Raw genomic sequence first — 16,308 nt, 5'->3', positions numbered from 1 at the left:
CAAAAGAAAAAAACTCCCTCATTGGTACACAATCCCCCCCGCACCTCCCCAAACCCCACCCCCTACCCCCAAATATAATCCACTCTGCAACCCTCATTGATGCCACATCTCTTATAGAGCCCAGCTTCCTGGATAATCTGTTCCACATATAGATTGAAAAGATAAGGAGATGGGACACATCCCTGACTTAAACCCTTCCCAATTTTGAACCCTGCCGTATTTCCTTGCTCTCTTTTGATGACTGCCTCTTGGTCTAGGTGTAGGTTTCTCATAAGTACAATCAAGTGTTCTGAGAGTCCCATTCTTCTCAGTCAGCCACAGTTTGTTATGATCCACACAGTGAAACTCCTTTTCATAGTCAATGAAACATAGACACATTCCTCTGGTACTCTCTGCTTTCTGCCAAGATCCATCTGACATTAGCTATAATATCCCTAGTGCCACAAGCCTCTTCTATATCCAGGCAGCACTTCAGACAGCTCTCTGTTGATGTTCTGTTCCAGTTGTTTTTGGATAATCTTCAGAATCTTGCTTGCATGTGATAACAATGATACTGTCCAATAGTTTCTACACTCTGTTGGATTGCCTTTCTTTGGAATAGGAACAAATATAGATCTCTTCCAGTCAGCAGGCCAGGTGGTTGTCCTCCAAATTTCTTGGCACAACTTGGTGAGCACATCCAGGGCAGCATCTGTTTGTTGAAATATGTCGGTTGGTATGCCATCAATTTCTAGGGTCTTGTTTTTTGCCAATTCATAGAGCAGCTTGAACTACTTGCTTCATCACCACAGGCTCTTGCTCATACATGGTTCATGAAATTCTTCTGTGTCAGCCAATTCCTTTTGATACAATGACTCTGTATACTCTTTCCATCTTCTTCTAATGCTTCCTGGACCATTTAATATTCTGCCCAAATCATCCTTAAGGTTTGAATTTGTTCTTCAGTTCCTTGAGCTTAAGAAATGCTGAATGAGTTCGGCCCTTTTGATTTTCTGACTCCATCTCCTGGCACTGCCCTCCTTAATATCTTAATTTCTTCCTTTTGCTTTGGCTTCTTGGCGCTCCGGTGCAATATTTAGTTTCTTTTGACATCCATCTTGGTCTTTTCTCCCTCCTCTGTTTTTGTAATGACCTTTTGCATTCTTCCTGGATGATATTCTTTCTGTCTTCCAACAGCTCATCTGGTCTTCACTCATTAATGTCCAAGGCGTCACATCTGTTCCTGAGATGGTTTTGAAATTGATAGACTAGAGGTCAAATTTTTGTTTCTGTGGACTTGATTTAATTTTCCTCAGCTTCAGCTTGCACTTATTAGTGAGTGTTAAAGTCGTCCTTGACCCACAGCCGCTCAGTAAACAAGGACATGAAATGCTGCCCAGTGCTTTGGGATCTGTTGTTAAGGGTTAGGATTAGATTTCCAAGATTCTTTTTCCCCTCTCTCTATTGTATTCCATGCTTGTACATTGTATTTGATACAAATCTTTCATTTACATTGTGCTTCATTTGGTCATTCATATACATTGTATTTTATAGAATTACTTTTGATCTATGCCTCTTATCACCGCATTGAATCTTTCCTGTTCCTTTACTCATCTCCAGCTGGCCACTAACCTCTGCTGATATCCCTTCTCTTATCTCACTCCCTTCTCCCCTTCCCTTTCCCTTTTTGAACATCAGTTATCCTTTTATTTACAATAATGGTCTTACGCAGATTTTGTCCTTATGAGATTGAGTTATTTCATAATAATGAGAGCATAATGCTCTCTAGACTCCCTCATGCTATTTAACAAAATTATTCCTTAGTGCTGCACAGTATTTCATTGCGTAAATGAAGAGATACATTCTTATTGTTAAAAGAGGAACTAAAGATTATAGAACTCGTAATTGAAAGGCAAGTAGAGTTAAAGATGGGATATCTAGCCAACCAATATAAAAAAAAGGATATCTCAAACTGAGAATGCTTTATCTGTCATAGTTCCATGACACAAGTAGGATTACATGATTGATTGAGGTACATGCCATTGACTTTATTGTGGGGGGATTACAGGATGGATTTTTCTAGTAGCCTATTATTAAATTATTCCTCCTATCATGTTTGAATTTGGGATTCACTGTAAAATTTTACCTCAGTCTCAGATCCATGTGGACACAAGCTGTGTAATGTTGCATCTATTTCACTAATGACTCAGAGAAGAGGAGTGTCCTCTCTGGGATGTGTGGCCCAAGACGTCACCAAGGCCAGAGAGACTGCCAGCAACTGAGTATGTACTCCAGATTCATGCCAGGACTTCACCATGCACTTACTGCTTCACATTGGAAGGGTCAGCAGTTCACATCCACCAGCTGCTCCTCATGAGAAAGATGACAGTCTCTTTTTGTAAAGATAGAGATTTATAGCAGAGGAGACCCATTAGAAGATTGCTCTGAGCTGGAATCAAAGCAGCGAGGCTGATTTTTTTTTTAAATTATTTTTGTGTGCGTGTACCGTCAAATCAGATCTGACTGGTACAGGAGGAGATTGCCCCTCTTTCCCCGGCAGAGCATCTGGTGGATTCAAACCGTGCACCTCTGGGATTGTAGTTGCAGCTTCTTGCCACTAGGCCACCAGAGCTCCCCTGAGGCTGATTTTTACATTCTTTCATTTGCACACAAATGAAATGCCTGTGATTTTAGACTTCCACACGTGACTGAACACTGAACTTGAGTGAACTGCTTGTTTAGTGATAGACTGATACACCAGGTGGTAGTATCCCTTAGAGACGGCGCTCCCCCAAATCTGACGCTGTGTGTTTCTTCTTTTGTGTCCATTTTGTTAAAACTGTAATCAGAAGTGGTCTGTCTTATTTAGTGTTGTTATAACAAAGGTACCACAAGTGGATGACTTTAACAAACTGAAATTTATGCTTTTAAAATCTAGAAAGCTTAGGGGAGGAAAAATCTAGAAAGCTAAAATCCAGAATGTCAGCTCTATGGGAGAACTTTTGTCAGATCTGGAAGGGAAGAACCTTGTTTCCTTCAGCATTGGTAGGTGGGAGATCTCCATATGCCAAGTCTTCTTCCTCTGGGTTCCCTCTTCTGGGGTCAGTTTCTTCCTCTCCTGGGATCAGGCCTTTCTGCCCTGGGGTTGGGGAGCTTCCTCAATAGAGACTGAAAGGATGCACTACACTCCTGGTCCTTCTTGGCGCTGGTGCCTCCTCTCAGCTTGCTTTCCTCCCCTTTTTAGTGATGGAAAGGGTGTGACAGGCCACAGCCCAGGATGCCCTCCTACATCTGATCGGGGCCAGGTTGCATTCCATTCTTAATCCTCTTGCACCTGTTTGCTTTATAATCCTTATATAGCTTCCACACTATATTAGATGTACGTATTTGTGTGTGTGTGTGTGTGTGTGTGAGAGAGAGAGAGAGAGAGAGAGAATGGGGGAATACAGTTCAATCTGTGATATTCCATCCCTTGAATATACAAAATTAATGTCCTGTCACATAGAACACTTGAATCTCTTAAATCAACGTCAAGTCTAAATTCTGTCTTGGGACACAATTTTTCTTTATCTGTGAATCTAGAACATGCATTATCTGCTTCCTTAATGCAGTGGTTACACAGCACAGAGTAGACACTTTTATATTACAAATGGGAGAAATTGTTGAAAGGTCAGCATACGTCAAGCAAGGTAAATACCCAGCAGAACAGTTTACATTAGTGCTCACAGTGTGGACAGGCTGATCTCTGGAGGTATGGCTGTACCCTCGCTGCTTTGGTTGAGCGCCTGGCCCGGTGTTTCAGCTGTGCCTTCCAGACCCAAGGGGAGAACAGCTCTGTGTTCCTGACCTCTGATGGTTTGTTCTGACTCTCAGGCATGCCCCGGCACAGTGCCCCTGCACTCCAGTGCTGAGTGGGCAGAGATCTGAAGCCAAGCACATGGACCCCGTCTTAGGAACCCTGCACGCTGTTGCCAGATAACTGCCTATGCATCAGAGAGTTGGACAATGACTAGGGTGGATAGAAGGAGAATTGACGCCTTTGAGCTGTGGTGCTGGAGAAGAGTATTGAATGTACCATGGACTGCCAAGAAAACAGATTCGTCCTAAAGAGGGTTAAACCAGGCTACTCCTTGGAGGCAAGGATTCTGGGGCTTCGTCTGACATACTTTGGACATGTTGTAAGGAGAGACAGGTCTTTAGAGAGGGACATCATGCTGGGTAGAGTAGAGGGACAGCGCAGGAGGGGAAGACCCTCTATGAGGTGGATTGATTCAGTGACTGGGGGTAATCGGGATGGGTGTGTCAGAGGCAATGAGATTGACACAGGATAGAGCACGGTTTAGGGCTGTTGTACATAGGGTCGCTATGAGTCGCAAACGACTCGACGGCACATAACAACAACAACAACAACAAAGTGTAGGGAGTGACAATGAGAGCCCAGAACTTTTCATGCAAGATATGACTGGATCAAAGGAAGATGTAACCTTGGCACAGGGGAAGACGGGGGAGCTTTCCACAGTGCACACATGTCTCCAAGAATAGCAGTCACTCGCTTGTGTTGACTCAGAACAACCTATAGCTAACCTTCCAGTGGGGTTTTCAGAGTCTGTAAAGGTTCCATCTTCCTCCTGTGGAGTTGCTGGTGGATTTGAACCACCAGAGGCACCTTTAACTCAGCAGCACAGCTTTCTACAGATGATGCATCCGGAGCTTCCCGAGCAACAAAGGACATTGCAGAATTTTTTTAAATATTGAGAATTGAAAAAAGTACATCATGTCAATTCATGTTTTTTCATGAGAGAAGAAACAGAAGAGGACATCTTGTTTATTTCTTGAAGATGCAGGGTATGGGAACTCTCACATAGGTCAGATTGTGGTAACTGAATACTTGGGCAGTCGGTCACCTTTGAGTTTGCTGCTTAGCTCAATATGTGACTTTTTGGTAAGGCTTCATTCTTGGTTACAGATAGAAGTGCTCCCCCATCCTTTGGAAATTGACTTGAGCTGGTTTTTCTTGGGCTCCTGCTTTTCCTAGAGAAAGAGTCTTTATCACATGTGAAGGTCTGAAGACCTTAGGTGCTAGCAGTTTACAGCCTTGAAACAAATAACAGAATGTTAGGAGAGGCTGAGGGGTCCCAGGATAAGCTTTACTCTCCATCTCAGAATGGTGGTCCCACACACACTGTGAGACCCTAGAGAGTATGACATCTGTTTTCTGTAGGCCTTGAACTCCTGGTCTCCTCCAGAAGATGTTCCAGAGTGCTTGCTTTCAACTGATAGTCATCTCACACCACCAGAAAGCCTTGGCCCAAAGGCACCCTGCTTGTCACTCCTTGGGGCAGAAATCCCAGCTCTGACAGGTGCTGAGAGGCTCCACCAGGAAGCTGCCTGCACTGAGAACCTCAGGACTCCTGAAGATGAACCGACTTCCGTCCTGTCCTGTCTTAGTCTCCATTTCTGCACAGCTCTAACCAAGTTTTAAGACAATTTAGGCTTTTACTGTTATAACTCTATGGGCACATTAAAACTCTCCCAGATGGTGTGCAATTCCAAAACCACTTCCACATCTCCAGTATCTCTTAGAGCAGCATTCCACATTCTCAGTACTAGATTCTGTTTTAGTTCCTCTAGTGAGAGATACTGCAGTTGCATGCCTTAACAAACAGAAATCTGTTTCGGTCTAGGAGTCTGGAAGTCCAAATACAGGGTACCACCACCCAAGGGGAAGGCTCTCAGTTCTAGAGGAATCCTGGTTCCCCTGGGAATCTGTCTCCATATGAGTTAGTTTTCCCTCATGTCAAGGAACTTTTCTACACAGGGACCTGAGTCTACTACTGGTTATTTTCTTTTTCCTTTTCTTGGTAGTACTGAGGTCCTCTTGAATCATACACTTTTAAAAGGGTGTTCCCCCCGCCCCCCCCCGTGTGAATTGTCTTAATTTTTCCAGAGCTTTAATACAAGTAATATTATAATTATCCTTCTGCAGTTTGCTTCTCTGTTCATCAGTTCTCGGATTTTTTCCTTGTTAATGTATGTACCCAAATCCCATTTTCTTTCAGTGCTAGTAATTCACTACCATTTTTGAATATAGAAAAAGGTATTGTGTGAGGGGAGCTCTGGTGACCTAGTGGCAAGAAGCTGCTCTGCAATCCCAGAGGCGCACGGTTCGAATCCACCAGATGCTCTGCCAGGGAAGGAGGGACAATCTCCTCCTGTACCAGTCAGATCCGATTTGACGGCACACACACACAAAATAATAAAATAATTTTTTTAAAAAGGCGTTGTGTGAATGAACATCAAGATTAGTTTTTTACTGTTGCATGTATTGATTGCCTCTAATATTTCACTGTTACAAATAACAGTTTTTAGGCAAACTATCTTTATGTAAAACCATTACTCAATTGTCATAAATTTTTAGAAGTGTGATCTGTAGGTCAAACAGTCTGTACTTCTAAAAAACTTTCTTACGGTTTGTCAGTGTCTTCAGAAAAGCCATCAGTTTTTACATACATTTTTTAAAAATTGGGTTTGGAGATGATGAAATCAGATTTATTTTTGTACTGTTGGTTGCCAGAGTGTTCTTAATCTATACAACTTGTGAGGGAAGTTTTGTTATTTACTCCATTTTACACATTAAGAAATAGACCATACTGATAAAGTAATTAAAATGATAGTCGGTGAGAGTTCTCATAAGGACCAGCCTTTTTGTTCCATATGTTGTGTGCTGTGCGTGTAGTGTGTTGTGTTAAAGCAATGCTGTGTGAGAGCAGTTTCTCCAGAATCCCTTTAAGAGTTTTCCTGGAATACAGACCTTTTATGTGAAGTGGGGTTTTTTTTCTCACTGTAGTGGGCTTTAAGACATTGGTCATTTTAGGAGTTTGTAATAGAGGCCAAAACGACGGGAAACACTTTGCTTTCTAAATTAGCTAGCTAATATCTTGTGAACTGTGCACTGATTCTAAACTGCCTCACCATCCCATGTGGTTCTCTAGGCCTGAATGCTCAGGAGGAGTGGTGTATCCTTTGTTTTGAGTTGGAATTTGGTTTGGATTAGGCCAAGGGAGGCGTTGAACTGAATTAGAAACACATTCTCCTTTAAACTCTGGATTAAGTGTTACATGTACCATTTCCTGTTCTTTTACAGTTCTCATGATTAAGAATTTGGCCTGGTGTTATTTGACCCCAATGTTATAGGCTTTTAAGAAATGTTGGAGTGCAACAGTGAATGAATGGAAATCCAAAGTCTCTGTAAATTTTCATTGAAATAAATAATAAAACAATAACAAAAATCCTTAAAAAATTAAAAAAAAAAGTTGGACTGTTTTAATTGGGTGTGTAAATGGCTCTGTTGTGAAATGATCCTATGAGAATGGCAGAGGAGCAGTCTTTAACACTGGGATATTTTAAGGAAGAAAGTCTTGGCATTCCATCTTGAATACTTAGAATCTTCACAGAACTACATCGCCAGAATTTTCTCCCTAAAGTGGCTCGTGATAGGGAGCACACTGTCCTTTTGATTAGAAGCCAGAACCTCTGCACCACCAGTGCTCTCTCCATCTTGGTGCTGTTTGACATTTATGGAGAATCTGTGCTGACAGCTAGCTCCTCTGAGAAAGGCAGTATACGTGACTGCCATGCATGAGTGTCAGTTAGGAGCTTAGGTGTACGCCATTCCTTGTTGCTATTTGGTGCCATTGAGCCAGTTCTGTCTCCTTGCAAACCTGTGCACAACAGAACTATTGCCCAGTCTCCCGCCACATTCTCCCCACGCAGTTGCATTCTAACAGTCCCACTGCAACCACTGTGTTAGTCTCTGTTGGTGAATACCTTTCTCTTTTTTGCTGATAGACTGCTTTATCAGGCATGATCTCCTTTTCTAGGGATTGGTCCCTACCAAAATATGTGAGACAAAGTGTCTCACATCCTTGCTTTTAAGATGTATTCTGACTGAATGGAAATCCAAAATCTCTGTAAATGTTCACTGAAATTAATGATAATAAAAAATTATGTGTTTGTTCCTCTGAAGTCCATGATATATTTAGTATTCTTCACCACCACCACAGAGGCATCAGTTCTCCTGTCTTCCTTAGTCATTGTCCACCTTTCAATGCACATGAAGTAATAGAAAATACAGTGGCTTGGACCAGACATCCCTTAATCCTCGAGGATTTTTTTGCTTTTTCACTCTGAATAAGTGTGTTACATCAGATTTATGTTCAGTGCAGTAGGTTTTATGATTCCTTTACTGCTATTTTCAAAACAAAATGAAATGAAATTTCAACAGCCTTACTATTTTCTCCATTTATCATATTGGTCTAATTATGAGAACTTTTGCTTTTATGTTTAACTGGTATCTATTCTAAAGTCTGTGATCTTTAATCTTCATCAGTAAGCATTTCAAGCCCTTTCTACTTGAACAGTGCAAGTAAGGTTGTTTGTTACCTGTGTGTTTGGGGTTATTAATGACTCCCAATCCTGATGCTACATTCTTTGTCACTTCATCTAGTTTCTCAGGTTATTTGGTGATGTGCCACCTTGCAGTACTCCTTTGTTCTCTTTGAAAGGATGTGCCATAATCTGTATATGGTTAGTTTTTTTATCAACAACTCCTGGAGCTTTCCTTCAGGACCACCAATTCTGATTCTGAAATGGTTAATATGGACTCGTTTGTTTTGGTACAGTGATGTATTTCTTCCATCTTCTTTACTCAATGGCACCTAACAACAACAACAACATATTGTTAACTATTTTGCCCATAAACTTTCAATATAGCAACTTGAGTCTTGAATTTTTTCTTCAGTTCTTTCAATTTGAGAAATGTAGAGTTTGTCCTTCCCTTTTATGTTCTAACTTCAGGTCTTTGCACTTTGCATTATTATGTTAGTTTGTCTTCCCGACCTTCCCTTTGAAGCTCACTCTTCTATTGAGCTCTGTGAAAAGAGCATTGGTAACATGGCCAAGTCTGACTTCTCTTAACTCCATAAAGGATAACTACCCCCATCAACAACAGCACTGAAATAATAGCCACATGATTGGACATGACCCTCAACTCTGCTATACTCTCTCATACCAATCACTGAGTCCAGTATCCATCACAGAAGTTGTGGGAATTATTAGGGAAATAGGCTAGGTGGGTGGCGGACATGGATATCACACAGTGAAAGTCGGGCAGTCCCAAGCCAGGTTAACAGCAAGACACAATTCTTTAGTTAGTTCAGAGTCTCAGTTAGTAAGTAACTGAAAATCCAAGTTCAGTCCAGAAATGCAAATAAATGCAAGAAGCCTCTGGTTTCCTCAGTCATCCAGCCAGCTTTGTTTCATAGCAGTGCAAGCCAGCTCTTTATTCTGTTGTCCAGCAAGCAGAACCTTGAACCGTGTCCAGGGCTCCTTCAGTCTACAACTTGCCAGTCTCTCCACAGTCTGACCAGCTCGCCATCTTATGTTGGCCTTGCAGCTGTTGATGATGTGGAAGATGCTGGTCAGCTGTAGACCATGCCCCTGGAGGGGCTGGGCAAGGGATAGAAAAGCCATTAGTACTGACACCACAAGCCCTGGTTTTTCCATAAGCTTTACTTTTAAGTCATTTATTAAGGTAATTTATTCTTTAAATATACGCAAGCAAATCAAACTTCTCATAAGAGTTCTGATTCTGATACTTGCTGAAATTTGTGAATAAGTGATATAGGTGAATAATAGGATCCAGGCAGTTACTATATGTAATTCATAGGGATGCTGCTGACAGTTGTTGTTTATGTATATTTAAGAACACGTTTTAGTCTCTTCTCACATCCATTTTAATCCTTTTATTTGCAGATCACCCCCTTAATGTGCATTGACTTTGATTTTAATGACCATTTTCTTCATGTGTTATGGCTTTGACATTACAGCTTATCTAGCCTTTGATGGTTGAGTGTTCCGTTTACAGATGCATTGCTGATTCAGGTGGAATATGCTCACGGTTATACTTTGACTCTTGTGGATGTCTTTTTAGTTCTTCACTTTGAGCGCAAACTTACATATGAATGCTCGTTGATGTCTTCTTCCACACTGTGGCCCTCACCTTGTTTTTGACGGATGATACTGAGCATTTTGGTTTTCTTTTCCCACAGATGAAGTTTGTTTGATTCATATGTATTCCATCCAGTGAGACTGACATGTGTAATCCACTTTACTGTGTTGTGAAAAAGGGTATTTACATTAAGACAGTCATTGGCCTTGCAGATTTCTGTTTCATAATATCTGGCACCATTTCTGTCACCATGGCCGTATTTTCTAGCTACCAAACTTTTGTTTCCAATTTAAGATATTCCAGGCACCAGTGATTATTTGTGCCTCTTTCAGAGCATCATTATCCATGAATCTTATGCTTGATGATTTTCAGGCTGCTTAAAATCTTCAACTTCTTCTTTGGCATTACTGTGTAGTGTATAGATTTGAATAATGGTAGTAACTAACTTTCCTTGCCTGCATATTGTACTTTTTGACAGAGTGTAATGCTGATTCTCAATTTGTCATTCCCACTTTGCACACCATATGATCAAATGCTTCAAATAGGAAAATACCAGTCCATTTCCCCTTACTACTGATAAGCTGCATTGTAATCTCAGAGGAATGCATTTAAAATCCATTTAATTGCTCCATGAGGAAGGGTGAGGAATCTCCTCCTGTGTGATTTCACAGTCTCTGAAAACCCACTGAAGACTCAGCTGTGGGTTGGTTCTGACTTTTCTGGTACACAACAGTGCTAGGATAGGGAACGCTGGTAGGCTAATGGTAAGTAATTGTGCTGCTAGCCCAAAGGCATGTGGTTCAACTCCATTACCTGCCCATTGTGAGAAAGATGTGCAGCTTCCTCCGTGTAGTTTGTTGCCCCTGAATACCCACTACAGGGCCAGCTGTGAGTTGGATGCATCCTGACAGCGTGCCAGGGTCAGGGACTGTGGTGGCCGAGGCTGCAGGGGGTTGCACTGCTGGCCCAAGGGCCATGCCAGTGGTGGCTCAGCTCCATCAACACCTCTGCTGGAGAAAGATGGGTAGTTACCATGTAAACAGGCCATTTATAGTCTCAGGAAACCAGTGGAGAGTAAGCTATGAGTCAATTACAAGTCAACAGTATTTACCCAAGATCACTTGTCAAGTGTTATTTTTCACTTTGGACAACTTCTAATTTTTCTAGGTTTCAACATTCATACTTCATGTCCCAGTTACCAGTGGCTGTTTGCAGCTGGGTTGGGTTTTTTTCCATTTTAACTTAGGCCACGCCAGCACATGGATGTCCTGAAAGATTTTTTACTTTGCAGAAGCAGCTCTTCTGCAGTCAGATTTTAAGTGCCTTCTGAGGAGCCCTGGATTTAGTGCTGGTCTGTTCAGGCAGCAGTTTGAACCACTGGCTGCTCCATGGGAGAGAAGTGTCAGTCTGTTTCCATAAACATTTATAGCCTTAGGAACCCTAGTGGGGGGCCGCTCTGCTCTGTCCTGAAGGGTTGCTATGAGCCTTAGAAACAATCTTGTGCTTTGGAATGAGCCCTCAGTATCCAGTTTCCAGTGTGCCACAGTGTTTCTAGCTTGCTCTTTCTATGTTGTTGGATTTTCAGTTTTTACCATGTACAGAAGATTAAACCAGATGATGTCTATATAAGACTGACAGTTGACCATATAGTCTATTGTCTTGCAAATTGCAGTCCATTCAGACCAATGTTTAGAGGAATTTAAAAATTAATATTAGCTTCCTGGCAAATCAGTTTTAGAAGTAGTACAACCAGAGCATTCTTTAGAAACAAGAATGACAAGGCTTTGGCATGACTACTTTGGACACCTCATCAGGAAAGACCAGTCACTGGAAAAGGAAATTTCGTTGGCTAGAATCAATGAAAATGAAGGGAGTCATCCCTGAGGGGACCGACAAGAATAGTTATGGCACTGGACAGATGTGTCAGAAATCACTGAGCTGGTTCAGGACGGACCAGCGTCCAGTTATGTAGTACATAAGGGCTCCATGTGTGGTAGCCGACTTACTAGAAACTAGCAGTTACACCAGCTCAGAACTCAGAAGGACTGAGCCATGTGTCCATTTTAGATTTGTTCATGTTCCAGTGGTATCCTCCTTGTTTCTTATTTTCACTATTGAGTTTTTAATCTCTTATTCAGAGTTTGTTTCCCAGGCTGTGGGTTTCACAGCTCATTTATAAACTTCCAAGGGTGTAAGCTGTCCCTTGTTCTACTGTCTGTGTGGTGTGGTACCTTCTGCATATAGTCTGTGCTTCCTTAAGGTTAGTTCAGCTATGGTGGAACTTAAGCGGTTCAGCTCATTAATGTGGTTTTGTTTATTGCTTAATGATCATCTGGATTATTTAAATTCTCTGTCCTCTGCTTTTTCACCAGAATGTCTAAAATTGTAAAGAATAACAGTCCCGAGTTTCTACAAAGATGTGGAATTCTCACATGATACTGTGAGAGTGGGAATGACCTAAGCATTTTGAAGAATTGTGTGACAGTATCGAATACAGTAAAACATTGTAGTCCCCAGGTTAGAACTGGTTCAAATCAATCCATCCAATCAATCCATCTCATTGAGGGGTTTCCTCCCTTGTGCTATCCCCCCACTCTCCCCAGCATGACATCCCTTTCCAAGGACTTGTCCCTCCTTGCAGCATGTCCAGATTTTGTCAGACGGAGCTTCAGAATCCTTAACCTCCAAGGACCAATCTGGTTTCACCTTCTCTAGGACAAACCTATTTGTTCTCCTAGCAGTCCATAGTATAATCAGTACTCTTCTCCAGCACCACAGCTCAAAGGCATTAATTCTTTTCTCATCCCTAGTCATTGTCCAACTTTCTGACAAATAGTAAGTAATTGCAAAAACCATGGCCTGGTCTCTAGACTGACATTGTTGCTCTTTAGTACTCTGAAGGGGTCTTTGACCACAGTCTTAACCAGTGCAATTTGTCTTTTAATTTCCTGGCTGCTTGTACCAAGAGTGTTGATTGTGGAACTAAGCAGACTGAAACTGTTAACATTCTCAGTCTCTTCACCGTCTGTCATGACGCTGCCTATCAGGCCGGTGGTGAGAATCTGTTTTCTTGATGTTGAGCTTCAATCCATTGATAGACATTAATATCGTTTCTATATTGAGGCTTTTATGAGAACATCCTGATACCAATCTTTGGGTATATATAAATCATCTCCAGTGTATTCAGATGTCCTTGATGTATTCATGATATGATGAACCACTTTTTATCACTATCCCTTTTTTTTAAAAAAAAAAGGTTATTATTATTTTTCCTTTTAAAAATTATTATTATTAATTTTAATGAAAATTTACAGAGATTTTGGATTTCCATTCATTCATTGTTGCACTTTCCTCCCTGCCCACCCCTCCCCTCCAGTTCGTTCTTCTCTTTGAAAAGTAAAAGAAAAACTCTTTCATTGTTACACAATCCCTCCCCCCAAGTCAACTCCACTGTGCAGCCTTCGTTCTGGACTCATGTCATGACAATAATACCTAATCATATATACCTTTTTAAACAGTTCTCTCTCATCTGTTTCAATGCAGTATACATAATTTATCCCATCTTTCTCAGTCTCCTCCCCAACCCCTATGTCAGTCCCATTTTACAACAGTGGCACTATTCAGTATTTATCCTTTTGTGACTGAGATATTTCGCTCAGCATAATGTCCTCCAAGGTCATCCATTTTTAATAATATTTCATGAGTTCCTTGTTTTTCAGTGCAGCGTAGTATTCCAGCTTCTCTATCCATTCGTTTGTTGATGGGCACTTATGTTGTTTCCAACTCTTTGCTTGTGTGCACAAAGCCGCGATAAACATGAGTGTGCATATATCTGCTTGGGTGGCTATTATGGTTTCTTTGGGGTATATTCGAAGTAGTGGAATTGCTGGGTCAAGTGGTATTTCTGTTTGCAGCTTTTTGAGAAAGCTCCATACTGCCTTCCATAGTGGCCGCACCATTTTACATTCACACCAACAGTGAATGAGGGTTCCAGTTTTCTCCACAACCTCACCAGCATTTGTTGCTTGCTGTTCTGTTAGATTTTGCTATTCTGACTGGGGTGAGATGATATCTCATAGTTGTTTTGATTTGCATCTCTCTTAGAGCTAGGGATTTTGAACATTTCTTCATGTGTGTGTTGGCCATCTGAATGTCCTCTTTGGTGAAGTGTCTGTTCATATCCTGTGCCCATTTTTCAATTGGGTTGTTTATCTTGTTGTGGTGTATCACTGTCCCTTTTGAGGAAGGGGGGAATGATGAGCTGTAACTTTTTAAAGTTGGATTTATCATTAATACTGTGTACTAAACTCAGTGATACAGCATGTAGCTTGTTATTCTCATGTCAACCCCTAAAGATAAATAAAACTAAATTTATAGATACTAGTAATAAAACATATCGACTCGACGGCACATAACAACAACAGTAATAAAACATACGCCATCTTCCTTCCCTTCCCCAAAAGGGATAGTCATAAATGTGGTTCATAGCATGAATCAAGGACACCTGAATACATTGGAGATGACCTGTATGCACCCAAAGATTTGTATCAAGATGTTCTCACAATAGCCCCAAACTAGAAAATTATGTTAATGTCTATCAATGAATGAATGATAAACTGTGATCTTTTCATATAATGGGATGCTAAGAAATGGCCCTAGAGGATAGGAAGTAGCTCTGCCAACCCAGAGGCTTCTGGTTTGGATCCACCAGCTGCTCCCAGAAGAGAGATGAGTGGTCTTCCTTCTGTCACCCTGTGTGGTGTACAGCCTGTTGGTGGGCCAGCTTTAAGTGTGTTCAGATGTGACAGCAGTTTGAGTTTTTGAGAAGAAATGAGAATGAAAAAAATAACAAACTACACACTATTATTGAAATAAAAATGGAAATAAGTCAATTATAAAGTTGAGCATGTTTATATTCGATGAAGTTGAAGAACAGATGAAGTTAATTTGTGGTGATCGCACTTAGAATAGTGGTTGTCCGGGGAGGGCGGGAATGGGGCAGGTTATTGGAAAGGGACAGAAGGGAGCTTGGAACTGCTTGGAAATAATCTATATCTTGATTCAGGAAATTGGTTTAGTAGTTGTCCAAACCCATTGAACTGTATTTGTCAAAATTCCTTGAGCTTTACAACTGAGAAAGTTGTTTTACTATATAGAAAATAGACCACAGAGTATTATCCATGTGAAAATAAAGGAAATATCTAACAGTCCTCGTGAACAAATAAATGCTCTATTTTCTAACTAATACCAGATGACCAAGAAGAATTATCTGTATTTCAATATAATAATATTTGCTTTTATAAAAGAAGGACAAATGAAAATCTTATAGCTGTATGGCCGACATTAAACAAGAAAGCTGTCTTTGGAAGAAACAAAGCCCAACCATCTCCCAGTGTCTTGATGCCGTTTTGTTCCCTTTTCAGGTCTATTGATGAGATGAAGCGATTGGAGGAGATGTCGACTGTGTTTCAGGGCTCTGCTGTTGAACGCCATGCCCCAGAACCCAAGTCTCAAACAGAAGGGGGTAAAGAGCAGCCGTGGGAGATGGTGATGGACAAGAAGCATTTTAAACTGTGGCGGCATCCCATTCCAGGCACCCACCTTTATCAGTACAGAGGTGAGCTGTGCTTGGCCATGTTCCATGGTTGAGTAGGTGTGTAGTACTTCTGGTCTCCAAAACCTCTTTAAACCATTCTTTCAGAGTTGTTCTCGGAAAGTGTGCCCCTGCTTTTGTTTTTCTTCCCCCTCCCACCCACCCCATGACAAGAGTCTAGCAGATCATCCTTATCTTCCTCTGCTGTCTCAGTTGACTAGTTTCTGAGTCTGCCTTTGAGATCTATCAGTATTCCTTAATTAAAAGACTATTAAATGATAGGAATGGGGTGGGTGAGGTAAGTGTGGCAAATACTACCTCATTCTTTCTTGTCATTCCAGTTTTTGGAACCTACACAGATGTGACACCTCGGCAGTTCTTCAATGTTCAGGTAAGGCTACTTTTCTTCCTAGTTTTGGAGTTTCCAAACATAGACTGACACAGTGACTGCACTGCTGGGCTTGGGCCTAACGATTGTGAGTGGGAAGCAGCCACCCTGGAGCACTGCACGAGTTGGAACCACCATAACATTGCCCAGTAGTAGCAGCCCAACCTAGAGATCTAATTGCTGCTTTCTAGATGAGTCATTTCTGACTCACATGTGGCACTGGTTCTCTACTTTAATCTTATCTTTTCACACCCCTTAGCCTACATTCATTCATGGCACCTGGAGAAACATTTGGGGTTTTTTTTTTTCTTCATTTGTTCTGTGGAGATGATACCTCTT

General features: G+C 41.3%; 1 protein-coding gene across 1 annotated transcript in view; it reads left to right on the top strand.

The window, feature by feature from the left end:
• Positions 1-16,308, top strand: part of STARD7 (StAR-related lipid transfer (START) domain containing 7) — a 47,374-nt gene that overhangs the window by 24,618 nt on the left and 6,448 nt on the right. Inside the window, exons 2-3 of the mRNA XM_006900691.1 lie at positions 15,412-15,605; positions 15,923-15,972. Of these exons, the coding sequence (XP_006900753.1) occupies positions 15,412-15,605; positions 15,923-15,972 (244 nt within the window). The remainder of the gene's footprint in view (positions 1-15,411; positions 15,606-15,922; positions 15,973-16,308) is intronic.

This window comes from Elephantulus edwardii, unplaced genomic scaffold (genome assembly GCF_000299155.1).
Source record: "Elephantulus edwardii isolate Elephantulus edwardi_28Jun2011 unplaced genomic scaffold, EleEdw1.0 scaffold00291, whole genome shotgun sequence".
Classification (NCBI taxonomy): Eukaryota; Metazoa; Chordata; class Mammalia; order Macroscelidea; family Macroscelididae; genus Elephantulus; species Elephantulus edwardii.
The sequence above is the reverse complement of the archived record's forward strand: the minus strand, read 5'-3'. Positions and strand labels throughout refer to the sequence as shown.